Source organism: Centruroides sculpturatus, unplaced genomic scaffold (assembly GCF_000671375.1).
Source record: "Centruroides sculpturatus isolate CEXI.00-Female unplaced genomic scaffold, Cexi_2.0 scaffold1791, whole genome shotgun sequence".
NCBI classification, from domain to species: Eukaryota; Metazoa; Arthropoda; class Arachnida; order Scorpiones; family Buthidae; genus Centruroides; species Centruroides sculpturatus.
The window spans coordinates 37900-51763 of record NW_019386080.1 but is presented as its reverse complement, the minus strand read 5'-3'; the positions used below and the strand labels follow the sequence as shown (position 1 = coordinate 51763).

At 30.3% G+C, this 13864-nt stretch overlaps 1 protein-coding gene across 1 annotated transcript in view; it reads right to left on the bottom strand.

The window, feature by feature from the left end:
- LOC111613467 (ubiquitin-protein ligase E3A-like) overlaps window positions 1-13864 on the bottom strand; it is a 60076-nt gene that overhangs the window by 10761 nt on the left and 35451 nt on the right. Inside the window, exon 6 of the mRNA XM_023354823.1 lies at window positions 6576-6743. Coding sequence (XP_023210591.1) covers window positions 6576-6743 — 168 coding nt within the window. The remainder of the gene's footprint in view (window positions 1-6575; window positions 6744-13864) is intronic.

Sequence of the window (13864 nt, the reverse complement as noted above, 5' to 3'; positions counted from 1 at the left end):
GCTCTATAGAAAAAATTTAAATCTTATCTGATAAAATCCTATTTACAAAGTTTTAATTCTTTACAGGTATACCTCGAGTTACGTCATTCTTGATTATATGTCATTTGTCAAAAAATTACATGGAAAAATAAAAATCAAGTTTAAGTCATTTTATTCGACTTTACGTCTGTCCGCCACAAATATTGAAATCGTAATATCACTAGAAAAGTGTTAAAAGCACATAAAATCATATTAAAATACATACATTTACAGTAAATGTTAATATAATCATCATAAATCCTAGAGAACAAAATATGAAAACATCTGTGACTCTGTGTTATTGTCTTATTTAGTGGTCTTTAAGAACTGAATATTGGCATTTTCCATGGTAGTTCCAATATCTACTGTTTGGCATCATTGTCAGCGCCACTCGATATTGGTAAATTTAACATAAATTAGCTTATTTTCTACTATTGCAAGATAATTTTAATAACTGTATTTGTTATTTAACCTTACAAAATCATCTTATTTTATAATGTCTTAGAGCAAACCACATTCACAAATAAAGAGTCTACAATGTCTATAAACATCGCCAAATTGTAAACATGTATATTTACAAGTATGTATGTTAGTACCGTACATGTATTTGTAAATTTAGATTACTTTTTTCCTGTACTATATTAAAAAACTAAAATTTATTTGTTTGTAAGCTTAAAATAGATTCTTATTAACCATATATTATTAAAAATGCATTTATAAATAAAATACAGAACTGGGAATGGTTATTTGTGGCTTAGCCTAATAACAAGTAAATTCAACTTAAGTTGTCTCTCCTGGAACCAATTACCGACGTAAGGCGAGGTATAGATGTATATGCTCAATATTAACAATAACTCTTACATTTTGTAGAAAAGCTATGACTATATCACTGATTCATGACAAAATCCAGATAGCAATTAAAAAACATTTATTTTTTCCAAATTTTTCCTACTAAACTTCAGTTTCAATTTTTATGAATAACTGAAACTGAAACAGAGCTCTAAAAAGAACTGAAAAAGAAATCTGTTTCTATTTAAATACTTTTTTGACACTAATGGTGAAATTTCATGTTGGCTTGAATTAAAACAAAATATTTACTCATTCACCAAGTGGAAAATTTAAACTGCATTAAAAAATTCTGAATTGTCTTGATTAAATAGGTAAATACTAAAAAAAATATTAACATTCAGCTGTATTTTAAAATATAAAAATAAATAAATAAATAAATAGTAAAACTACAGAAAACACCATACTCAAAGATACAACACTCACAAATGACACACGCAGAAAATGTCACATCATGCCAGAAACTAAACAACACATCACTTCTGGTTGCAAGCTCTTGGCACAGACAGATTGTTTACATAGACATAATCAAGTAGCAAATATAATACACTAAGAGCTTGCAAGCAAGCACAAATTATTACAATCCACAAACCACAAATCTACAAATTATTACACATCCACAATTATTACAAATACATTCCACTGACAGTATTGGAAAACAACACGCAAAAAATGTACTACGACAGAGCCATAATCACTGATTAAACAATTTACCACAACAGACCAGACATCATACTCATTGACAAACACAATAAAATCACATACATTATAGACATATCCATTCCAAACACTCACAATATACAAAACACATGAACTGAAAAAATCAGCAAGTACACAGAACTCGCCCAAAAAATAAGGCATCTATGGAGGATGGAAAGGGTGTTTATTGTACCTGTTGTTCTCTCCTATACAGGTGTCATAACACACACTCTATGCAAAAGCCTGGAAACATTAAAATTGAATAGAAACACATAAATCACACTATAGAAGGCCACTATATTGAGTACATGTCATATTGTTAGGAAATTCCTGAATACAGGCACCTACATTGACACACTTATTAAATTTTTGTCTTGTTTTGATTGCTATGCCTTGACTCTGGTCTGGCATAGTACACAGCAACTGGTATCAACAGAGTATAACCCAACATAACAATAATAATAAATTAGTCAATCAAAAACTCTAAAAATGTTTGTCTTTTTGCAAAAAATTGGTGCATTTCTTAAACAGTTTTTCAAAAAAAAAAAAAAAAAAAAAGAAAGGGAAATTTTTGATAGATGAAAGATGAAAATGATCGTTAAATTCTTAAATGTCAAAAAATGTTAAGTAACATCTGAATTATGAGTGCAGGTGTTATTGTTTTATAAACAGTCACCGAGCATAGTCGACGAACAGGTATCAGATGGACACCTCGAATCAGACCTTTTCCGCAACCCGAAAAGGCTTTGTCTTGCACCTGGAGACAAAGAAGAGACCAATCGGGAAGCAAGGAATGGGAGGAGGGACCAATCCGAAATGCGAATAGTGGGGGGGGAACTATAAAAAAATCTGAATTTCAAGGTCGAAGAAGAGTCTAATCTGGATTAAGCTACAGTTATGATATATCTATTGTGTTGTGCTACCGCTGATCACCTACGATGCCGCAGCTTAACACCAAACATCTGCATCGTCCAGCGATCCTTCTTGTCCGCCCGGGCTATGACCAATCACCCGAACTCTCACCATTTCATAGGAACACAGAGATTTTGGAATTGTCCAATATTGATGTAAGCATAAATTCGAACAAATAAACGGGTTTTCTCTTGTAAAACACTTGTTCTTCAGTTGCCTCCTTCGCCACTGTCCACATACGCGGTTTCCCTTAGGCTCATTCTGATGTGAGATAAACTTTATTCCCCTTAATGTTGGCAAACGTACATTTTCTTTATCCAGAAAGTTACACTATTTTTTTAGGTAATTTTATGATGATTATTTTGTTTTAGTTGTCATTCGAGTATATTGGTGCACATTTTGATTTGTTTTCCATTTTGGATCATTTGAATTTTGTGCAAAAGTGGCTTTTTTTTCTCCTTTAAATGTGTGTTTAAGCCTAAGAAATATTGGGAGACTATCCACTGTTTCGACGTGATAATTTTTCTTCNCACTTCTCCCACCCTTGAAATTAGGTGCAGGTGTTAATAAATTAGTCTAGCAACAAAGGAAATTCATTTCAGTTTGTTGGAAAATGTCTGAAATGCAAAGTGCTGTCGTTAGAAGATCATATTAAAGTTATCACAACAGCAATTAGCGGCGAAGTTTAACTGTGGGAAAACAAAATTTATTTTACCCTAGACCTACAGTATTTTCCTTGGGGGTGTAAAATATTGTACTGTACACGATACAATTAATTGGCTGATCTCATCATTTGATAAAATCTATTTTTATTTATTTATTTTGAAGCTCATACAGTACACGTGCGATAAATAGTTTCTGTATCAACATACCTTATTTCCACGATGTTTTTAGAAAAATAATATCCCAAGTAATTTTCGCAGGCAGAATATTCAAAAAACAATAAACGCATTAATGCAAAAATCAGTTTTACTTTTTTTTTTTCGATTCTGTGATTGTAATGAAATCGTATAATGAGAAAAAATAATAAAATCGTTTTATTATTAATTAATAATTTTTCTTATTGTACTTAATTGATTAAGAAAATATTAAATATTAAAAAATACAGTATTTTTAAAGTTTTAAAATAAGATTAAACTAACGAAAACCAAAAGCATAGTGATGGAGAGATAGGACGTGCTTTTATATTGATGACGTAATACACGTAACTGAGGAGCGAACGAAAAGAACTGAGTCAAATTAATTAAGTTGGAAAAAAGAAAGTGTGCATTATAATCGAGAAAATGCGAGTATTGTATTAATCTTTAAAATACTGGTGTTAAATCTGTCTTATAATATCGTGACGACTCCCGTAAGTCGAGTTATCCGATAAAAATAAAATACAATACCAATATAGCCCTATCGTTGAAAAAATTCACTTATTTTTGCTCATCTCGAGTTTTGCTTAATAGAAATGGCTAAAAAGTGCGCAAAATACGTACGGAAATACAGTATTAGAGCAACACCTGTATTGGACGACCACCTGTCTAAAAGACTACTTTTTGTAGGAACCGTGGATGGTCGCCATAGACAGGTTTTACTGTATTTGTATGATTTAATTTAAATTTTCTAAATATATAGTAATACAGTGGTACCTCCGTATACGTCTGCTTTAGAATACGTCCAATTCGGAATACGTCCTGTTTGGACGAAAGAAATTTTGCTCGGTATATGACTTTTGTTCGGTATACAACTTAATTCAATTATATGCATCATCTATGAACAAGTAGCACTATTGGTGTATTAGACCAGACTAGACGTTCACAGTGCCATGGTTTATAACTTTGTTATTTTTCTTCTGATTTTAATTTGTAAGTAAAATTTTATTATTTTTATTAATCATGAATTGCAAAAAAGGCAAATGAAAAGCAACAGAAAACTAAAAAAAATGACTAGAATCACAATGGAACTGATAAAAGAGATTGTTGAGAAATATGAAGATGGCATGCGTGTTTGAGATTTTAACTGTTGCATACCATATTCTGAGAACGACAATATCAACAATCGTGAAAAATAAATACATTATTAAATCTGCTAACGTTGCGAAAGGGGTTAAATCAATTTCTAAACAGAGATCAAAGACATTAGATCATGTTGAGAAATTGTTTTGCTTTGGATAACTGAAAAACAGTGTGCTGGAGATAGCGTATCAGAAGCAATTATTTGCGAGAAAGCTAAAAAGTTACATGCTGATCTCATGAAAAATCAAGCAGGAACTAGCCAGGAAAGCGAGGTGTTTAAAGCCAGCCATTTTTTTTTACATGAGAATGGATTAATCATTTTTACATTACTTCTTATGGGAAAGGTTGGTTTGGTATATGTCCAATTCAGTATAAGTCCAAACATCAGGAACGGATTAAGGTCGTATACTGAGGTTCCACTGTAATTATTAACTTGTTTCTATATTATTATTTTATTTTATGTACAATAATATTTGGGTAACTTTTGTGTATGTTCTGGGGAAATTTTTGGCCCCGAAAATATTCTGAACATGTGAACATGAGAATTTCATATTGTAGATTTGGATAATTATTAGTGTTGTAACGAATAGTATATTCGGCCAGGAGCGTGGCCGAATAGCCGAATATTCGGCAAAACTATTCGGCTTGATTAACGCACGTACGAAAATTGGCGCGCAAACCGCATTATGGCAAAGACCCTGCTCTCTATTGGCCCACTGTCACTACGCTTCGCCAATCGCGTTAATTCTTGACAGTTCAGACAAGAGCGTCATGGCAGTATGTGATAAGTGATGATATTAAATGTGGATAACAATGAAATGACCTACACGTGTAAATAACGGAAGAACAGAGAAGGACTGCAAAGTGAAAATAAATATGAAATTGAGTTGATAACATAATCGACTTGTTCGATTATGTTATCAACTCAATAAACTGCCTAGAACAAGTCGAGGCAGCTTATTGGCGCAAAATTCGCGGCTGTGAATGCCAAACAATTGTTGTCATAGACTTCGGAAAGCTAAATGCTTGTAATGAAAGTCACTTAGCGTGCACGGGCGAAAGCCTGGAGTCGTTCGGGCTACCAAGCTGTTTCAAATCTGTGAAATCATAACTGTGACTTATACCGATGTCTTATCTGTCTCTTTTCTCTGTTATCACCAGGCACGTAATTGTAAAATGGAAAATCGACGACGGAAAAGTGGTGAATCGAAAGTATTGTGAGGGCGTATTATGGTGTATGCATAGGCATACATGGACTAGAGCAATAGAGGAAAGAGAAAGGGAAGAACAAAGATGAGCGCTTAAAAAGAAGGATAGGCAGGGTCAGACCCTCAGATGTGCGACGATTCTCGAATGAATAGGTGTGTACGTGTGCTGATCTTTGTAATTATAAATTGTGAATACAAGTGACTAATATTATGTTCTTTTTTATTTTGTGCATGTTATAAGTTATAAATAAATATAAACGAACAACACTAACCCGATAACATTAAATCTAAATACCAAAATGATTAATTTACTGTGTTTTTGTTATTTCTTACTCCTGTTTTTAGGTATTCGGCCAAATAGTGATTAAATATTTGGTATTCGGCCGAATAGCGAAAAATAGGCCGAATACCGAATAGTAACCGAATATTCGTTACATCACTAATAATTATGTAAAAATAAAGAATTATAAACTATAAAGAAACAGCAAAAAAACAGAAACATGAAGAAAACTAGACAAATAGCAATAGCATATTGTTACTGCATTATTATAACTTAATTTCCAATTCAGAATATTAACTTGTTACTAGTTTATGTCCACAATTATTTCATGTTATCATATTTAGTCTTTCTTTGCGCACCTCTGTTTATTTCTAAATATTATCAATACAGTCACAAATGTACTACCTTTTGTAACTTTTTTTGCAAAATCCTAGAAATTAGTTATCAAATATTATGACAACATAACTTTCTAACATTTTTGCTAATGCAATTGAATACTGTCATACATACATCTATTTCAAACAAAACAGAGTTATATGATTAAATACTTAAAATAACAAGTAAAATTTTATACCATTACTTTTTAGACTAATTATGTTAATTTTTTCTTACTTGTTTATTATCTTGATTGACTAGGATTTGATTGCCACCTTCTTTGAGATCATGAGAAAGAACAGTATCAAAAACATCCTGATACATAATTCGAAAAGTCTGTAAGAAAACTTCCTCCATGTCATCATCTTCATAAGCAAGTAACTCTTCAAGACCATTTGCTAGAATCTATGAAAATATAAATGTGGTTATTCAAAAGTAAAAATTTAATTAATATTTGTAGTGCAAAAAACATTTAAAATTTTTAAAGTTTAAAATTTGCCATTAGAAAAGAAATGCAGTACTTTTTATGACAGTTCCCTCAATCTATCAGATTGAGCCATATCAATTTCAAGTTTGTAATTATTATAAAAACTTGCCGAAACAGATAATTTATGTATTCATAAAAGAACAATAACCTGTTTTAAGTGGTTTTCTTGGATTTATTTTGAATTGTTTTGATTAAATTTTGCCATCTTTCTAAATTAAATAAAATGTTTTGCCTTGAGGAAAAAAACCCACACAACAAATTCCAAATCCAGATATTCAACAAATATCCAAAAAAATATATCAAAACTAGATATCCAACAAATCCAGATATTCATACATACTTATTCAAAGTTTATAAACATATAGACCAATCAACTCAGATGATAATATTAATTCTTTTAACCATTTTTGTTTGTTATTCCAAGAAGAAAGTTACTTTTAATTATTTTACTAGTCTTCATAACAAAAGCATGTATAAAATAATTTTCAAAAATATAAATAGCAAATTGGAGTACACAGAGTACACTGTTAGTACAGTGATCAAAAAGTATCAGGAATGGTTCAATAAAATGCAAGATTTGAATTTATTCATCAAAATTTATTTCATTTTCTTCAAAGTAATCCCCTCCCACTGCAATGCACTTATGCCAATGTTTTTTTTTTTTTTCCCAATCCTCGAAACATAATTTAAATCCAAATAAAAGTTTAAAACTCCCAAAGGGGTTTCACAAAAACTGTCATTTTCATGAAACCCTTTTGACACTTGCAGAAAATTTTCTTTTGTGGCATCATTTGACTGAAAATGGTGATCACAAAGTGGAAATTTTAGTCAAGGAAACAGAAAACAGTCACATGGTGCCATATCAGGTGAATATAGAACTTGTGAATTCACAAACAACAAGAGCATTGTAATGCATTATTATGGTGCAAAATTCATGAGTTTTCTCACCACAAATCAGATAATTTTCTACAAATTGTCTCATGCAAATGATGCATGAAACAATTTCTCAAATAATATTCATTGTTGACAGTTTGGCCAGTGAGAAGGAATTCGTAATAGACAACACCATGAGAATTGAAGAAAACAGTCAACATGACCTTAATTTTTGACTGACTTTGATATGGTCTTTTTGGTCTTCCATCACCTTTCAAGTGCCATTCACTTGACTGTTTTGGTATCAAGATCCATGTTTCATCAGACATAATGATGTGTTTTAAGAACAATTTGCCTTCAGAAAGAATTTCTTTGGCCACCTGAACATATTTTTGGAAAAAATTCAATGATTTCAGGATGACTCAAGAATCAATGTGCTGCAAATCCAAACAATCTTTTAAAAATGCTTGACAAAATCCAAATGATACTGGAACATGTTTAATAATGTTCCAGATTGTTAAACAATGATCAGTGAACACCAAATCTCTGATCTGAGTGGCAATGTTGTTCATCAGTTAAAAAGGATGGTCTACCAGAGCATAGTTCGTCTTTGATGTATTCTCTGTCTTCCTTGAACATCTTGTACCACTCAAAAACTCTTGTTTTTTATAGACTATTGTCACCAAAAGCTTTATTGCAACATTTCCAACTTTTTTGTAACAGTAATTCTGTTACAAAAACAAAATTTGATACATGTTCTTTGCTCAATTACTCTCTATATTTGGAAAAATCGCAAGCACAAACATTTTTAACATGAAAAACAAGCATTTATTTGCAAATAAAAAACACACAATGCCATACAGAATGCTGCTAGAAGAAAGATGATTGAAGTTGTGCAAAAAAAAAAAGTGCCCTCTTGCACATGCACAGTTTAAATGAACCATTCCCAATACTTTTGATCACAGTAGTAAACTGACGTTCTTTATAAATTTTTTGAAAAATTTAAGTAATATATAGCATGTAGTACAGTGGAACCTCACTTAACAAGCATAATTTGTTCCAGAATCTTACTCATAATGTGAAACACTCATTAAGCGAAACAATTTTCCCATGTAAATTAATGCAAAATATGATAATGCATACCATGCAAAAAAAACCACTCAAATATTTCATATATAACATTTATTCAAAGAAAATTATACAATATATATTGTTAAGGAGTGTGAATCGTCATCATCTTTTCTTCTAGCACAAAAATGAACCAACCTGGAATGTGAATTGAATTTGCAGGAAAAAATATTGAAATAATTACTTTATAAATAATTAATTTTTAATTTAAACATTTCTGGAATTAGTCATTAAATTTAATATGAAATGGCAGCATAACTGCCTAGTTAAATTAATTAATTTCTAATATTTAATTATAGCCTTTACATAGCCCAAGAATTTGGCATATTGTTTGGAGTGTTTATTAGATAACAAGCTATGATTGTTCAGACATATTATGTTTATACATAATATGTCTGAACACAAGTTTGGAAAAATGTGTGATCACAAGCAACACTAAGATGCTAATGGAACAAGTGCTAAATACAGACTGATAAACTTCCCCTCTCATCATTCATTATGCAAAATGTCACTCGTTAAGCGAGTCATTTTTTTTACAATTTGTTTTGCTTGTTATGAGAGGTGCTCGTTAAGCGAGGTTTCACTGTATAATGTCAAAGATTTATGATACAGCAAATAATTTTAGACTTCAGTGAATCAGCAATTTTTTCACAATTCCTTTTTCTAATTAAATAAAATAGAACTGTTAGCTACTTCTTTTAGAACTGTTAGCTACTTCTTTTAGTAATTATCAAATGATTTGGATTTTATTAAAAATCCAAATCATTTGATAATTACTTGTGTCTTAACATTTCAGTAGTCATTTGAAAAAATAATAAACATAAATTAGAAAGAGAATCAATATTTCATTTCATTTTTAAGTAACCATAATTATTAATAAGATTGTGTGTGCAGAACTGCACACCTTCTTAAAGCTTGGAATCAAACTAGATACTATCACCATTGTTTACTGTTTCCACATTAATTTTCACATGATTTGTGTTTTTAATTGCAGTAACTATCAAAAAGTCAGTTTTGGGCATATATAATATTGCAAATAGTACTATGATTCTCTAAGTGTTAACATTTAGCAGCAACTATTCATTTTTTACTGATATCCAAAATGCAACTTGTTTCATGCTGTCAAACTCTGTTTTTAAAAGTTTTTTCACAAGACAGCTTAATAAGATTTTCTTCTGCAGAGGTATATTCAGATGGTGTCTATAGAGATACACTCAGCGTTGAAGGACTTTGGATTCATGCATAATTCTCAACATTTTCTGGAAAGTATTTTTCACACTTTTGATCTATGTTAAATACTTTTTAAAAATAGATTTAAGTTCATGGGTCAAAACAACTTCATTGCATGCTGTAACAGAAAAAGGCAGTCCTTGTCACTATCATCATTCATTTTTCTGCTCTGTAGTATAACTTTTTCTGAAGATCTTTGTGAGTTTAAGAATGTGTGTTTGTTGCTTCCATGGAGAGAGAGAGAGAGAGAGAGAGACTCATTGAATTCAGTATTTTGAAGAGATTTCAGTATTATGAATTTATGTCTATATCTGCAGTATAACTTATTATATTTATCTTCTTACCTATTTTTAGATGAAAAAAATGCATCTTAAAAAAAAAAATACTAACTTAAATTAATATTATTTTCGAAATCAATATTTGAAAAGCATATNAAGTGATGACACTCTACAAACAGGCAGTGAGAGATTTGCACATGTGTTGCTGGTTAGGAAGTTGGAAATGCTACCGGGGGGGGTTAAGCTAATGAAAAAAGGTTGGGAACCACTATTATAGAGCATCAAAAATTAAGTAGTTTTTGTATCACAGAAAAACATAGTATAATGAGTTTCTATTCAGTTAATAATGAATTAAAAAAATCCAAAAGTTTCTCATTTTTGTTTTTATGAGGTGAAATCAGAAATGTTATATATATACAGTACCAAAAACCTGGTGTGTATATTAGAATTTAGAGGCCCAGTATATCATACCAAACTGCATTCATCCTGATACACTTTTGTATCAAAATTTTCAATTTTTAATATGCTAGATTTATGTAAAAACCCTGACTGAAAAAACTAAAAGTTCTAAAGTAAATAGAGAAAACAGAGCATTGCATGATTATTGTTAAACTGTTTTTCATTTTTAAGTTAATTTATACACTTGTATAACAGATTTTTAAAAATTTTATTTATTAAAATTGTATAACATCCGTTACACATTTTTAATTAATAAAATTATATGTAAAAATTGATTGTCTGAAGATTAGTTGATCTCCATTGTAGAACCATCTTTGGAAAAAGTTCAATTTATTGAACTTTAAGAGTAAGCATTAGAAACCTGTCATTAGGTTTCTGAATTATCACTAATGCTTTAAATTACTACATAAAAAAAAATAAAAAATAAAATAAAATGCATTTTATTGATATTAGTTATGTGCATTCTACTATTATACAGAAAAAAATTATTACAACACTTTTATAATATATCATTTGTATAAGTTTTATACATAAAATAAATTATTTTTAACAATATAATGTCACTATTCCCAAAAGAATGAATGCATCTGTAGTGAGAATTGTATATAAATAAATTCAGAAATGAATATTTAAGTGTACAGGATTTAGCCATAATCCTGTACATTTAATTGGAATTAATGCAATTTGATATAATGGAAATTTAAAATAAACACATTAACTTGGTCATTATGAGCACCAGACTGGCAGATCTCGTTATAACTGTTAATTGTTATATCCATAAAGAGCACTGATGTAACTGGGAGAAAATGGACAGCTACCCTGGAGGTACAGTACCTCCCCATGAATGGCAAAATTTGTAGCCCTGCTGCTAATGATTAGTGAAAACTGAAATCTACTATTTATTTTTTTTTTTTTAATCTCAATATGTTAATTGATAGATTCAAAAACAAAAAAAAAAAATTTGTAACTACATTATACTGTATTTTTAATAATACAGTTAAGTAAACTAAATATTGTTAATATTAAACAATTTATTTTTCCATAATTAAAGATAATACTAATTAATAATAATTCATAAATTAAATTTAATCTAAAAATTTTTTTGTGGATCATGAATATAATTTAAGCTTATTTAAATAACACTAATAACTAATAAAGTAAGAAACAAGATATTATTAAAATATGAATCTATTACAAATTTGAATATTTGTTGAAATTTGAAGGGGAAAAAAAGAAAAATTACTACTACAATATGAATATTCATGAAATGATTGCTTGTGATACAGAAAATACACCTCAATTTTTGATTCTCTACAATATATTTGATATATAAGAACTTTAAAATTGAAAAGAGACATTTAGATGATGTTCACTTTTATGATTCTTATGTATGTTATAGAGCAGTGATTCCCAACCCGGGGTACCCTGGGGGTATGCGGTAAGTTGTTTAGGGGTACAGAAAAAAGTTAGTTATTATGCAGAAAAAATAATATATTTTATCACAAATTAATAGTATAAAAAATTATTAGGTAAAAAATGTTCCTTGCAATAATCACAAACTTCATTATACATTTCAAAATGATAAAATAGAAATAAAAACTTATGATGCCGATTGTACAATGCAACAGATCAATAATTGTTGCACAGTTGGTCAATGGTAGTGGGAATACCATTATGCGTGATTAGTGATTATGCTACGGACTTTTGATGGTGGAAAAATAAAAGTGACTGTCATATAATTTTCACTATTTAAATAGCACAGAACTTAATGGTTTTTCAATCTATTCAGATGAATTTATAGGTAAGGACTGATTTTTAATAAATTAAAAGTAATAATAACAATAACAACAAAACAAATACAGTCACTGCAAGAGTTTTTCTACAGGAAACAAAAAACACCACAGTTACATAAAGCAGTAACTCAAATAACTCAAATAACACACCATTAAACTTACACTCACATCATACAGACATGACACAACATATAAAAAGCATTGACACCATCAAGCAATTGTGGGCTAGAAAGGCACTCCATGGTAGGCATCCTTATGACCTGGCCCAGGATTTTGTTGACAAAACTGCATCAAACAGCTGGTTAGATCAGGGATGTCTCTTTGGGGAGACAGAAAGATTCAGGATTGCTATACAGGATCAGGTCATAAATACTAAAAACTACAAAAAATACATACTCAAAGATACAACACTTACAAATGACACATCAGAAAATGTCACATCATGCCTGAAACTATACAACACATTACATCTGGGTGCAAGCTCCTGGCACAGACAGATTACTTACACAGACATAATCAAGTAGTAAATATAATATACCAAGAGCTTGCAAAGAAACACAAATTATTTGACATCCACGAACCATACTACAAATATATTCCACAAACAGTATTGGAAAACAACACGCACAAAATGTATTACGACAGAGCCATAATCATAGATAAAACAATTTACCACAACAGACCAGACATCACACTCACTGACAAACATAATAAAATCACATATATTATAGACATATCCATTCCAAACACTCACAATATACAAAACACATGCACTGAAAAAATTAGCAAGTACTGTACACAGAACTCGTCCAGGAAATAAGGCATCTGTGGAGGATGGATAGGGTGCTTATTGTACCTGTCGTTCTCTCCTGTACAGGTGTGATACCACACACACTACACAAAAGCCTGGGAACATTACAATTGAGTAGAAATACATACATCACACTACAGAAGGCCACTATATTGAACACATGCCACATTGTTAGGAAATTCCTGAATACAGACACACACACTGACACACTTCTTTAATTTTAGTTTTGTTTTGGTTGCTGTGCCTTGACTCTGGTCCGGTATAGTAAACTGCCACCGGTGTGAACCGAGTATAACTCACAAAACACAATAATAATAATAATAATAATAATAAATTCTTCTGGAATTTCATCTATTAAAAGCTTTAATGGATATTATTTCATTAATAAAAAATTCTTTGAATTATTTGCTTATGTAATAGAAATCCTATATACTAATTAGATTAAGATTATTTTAAATTTAAAATAT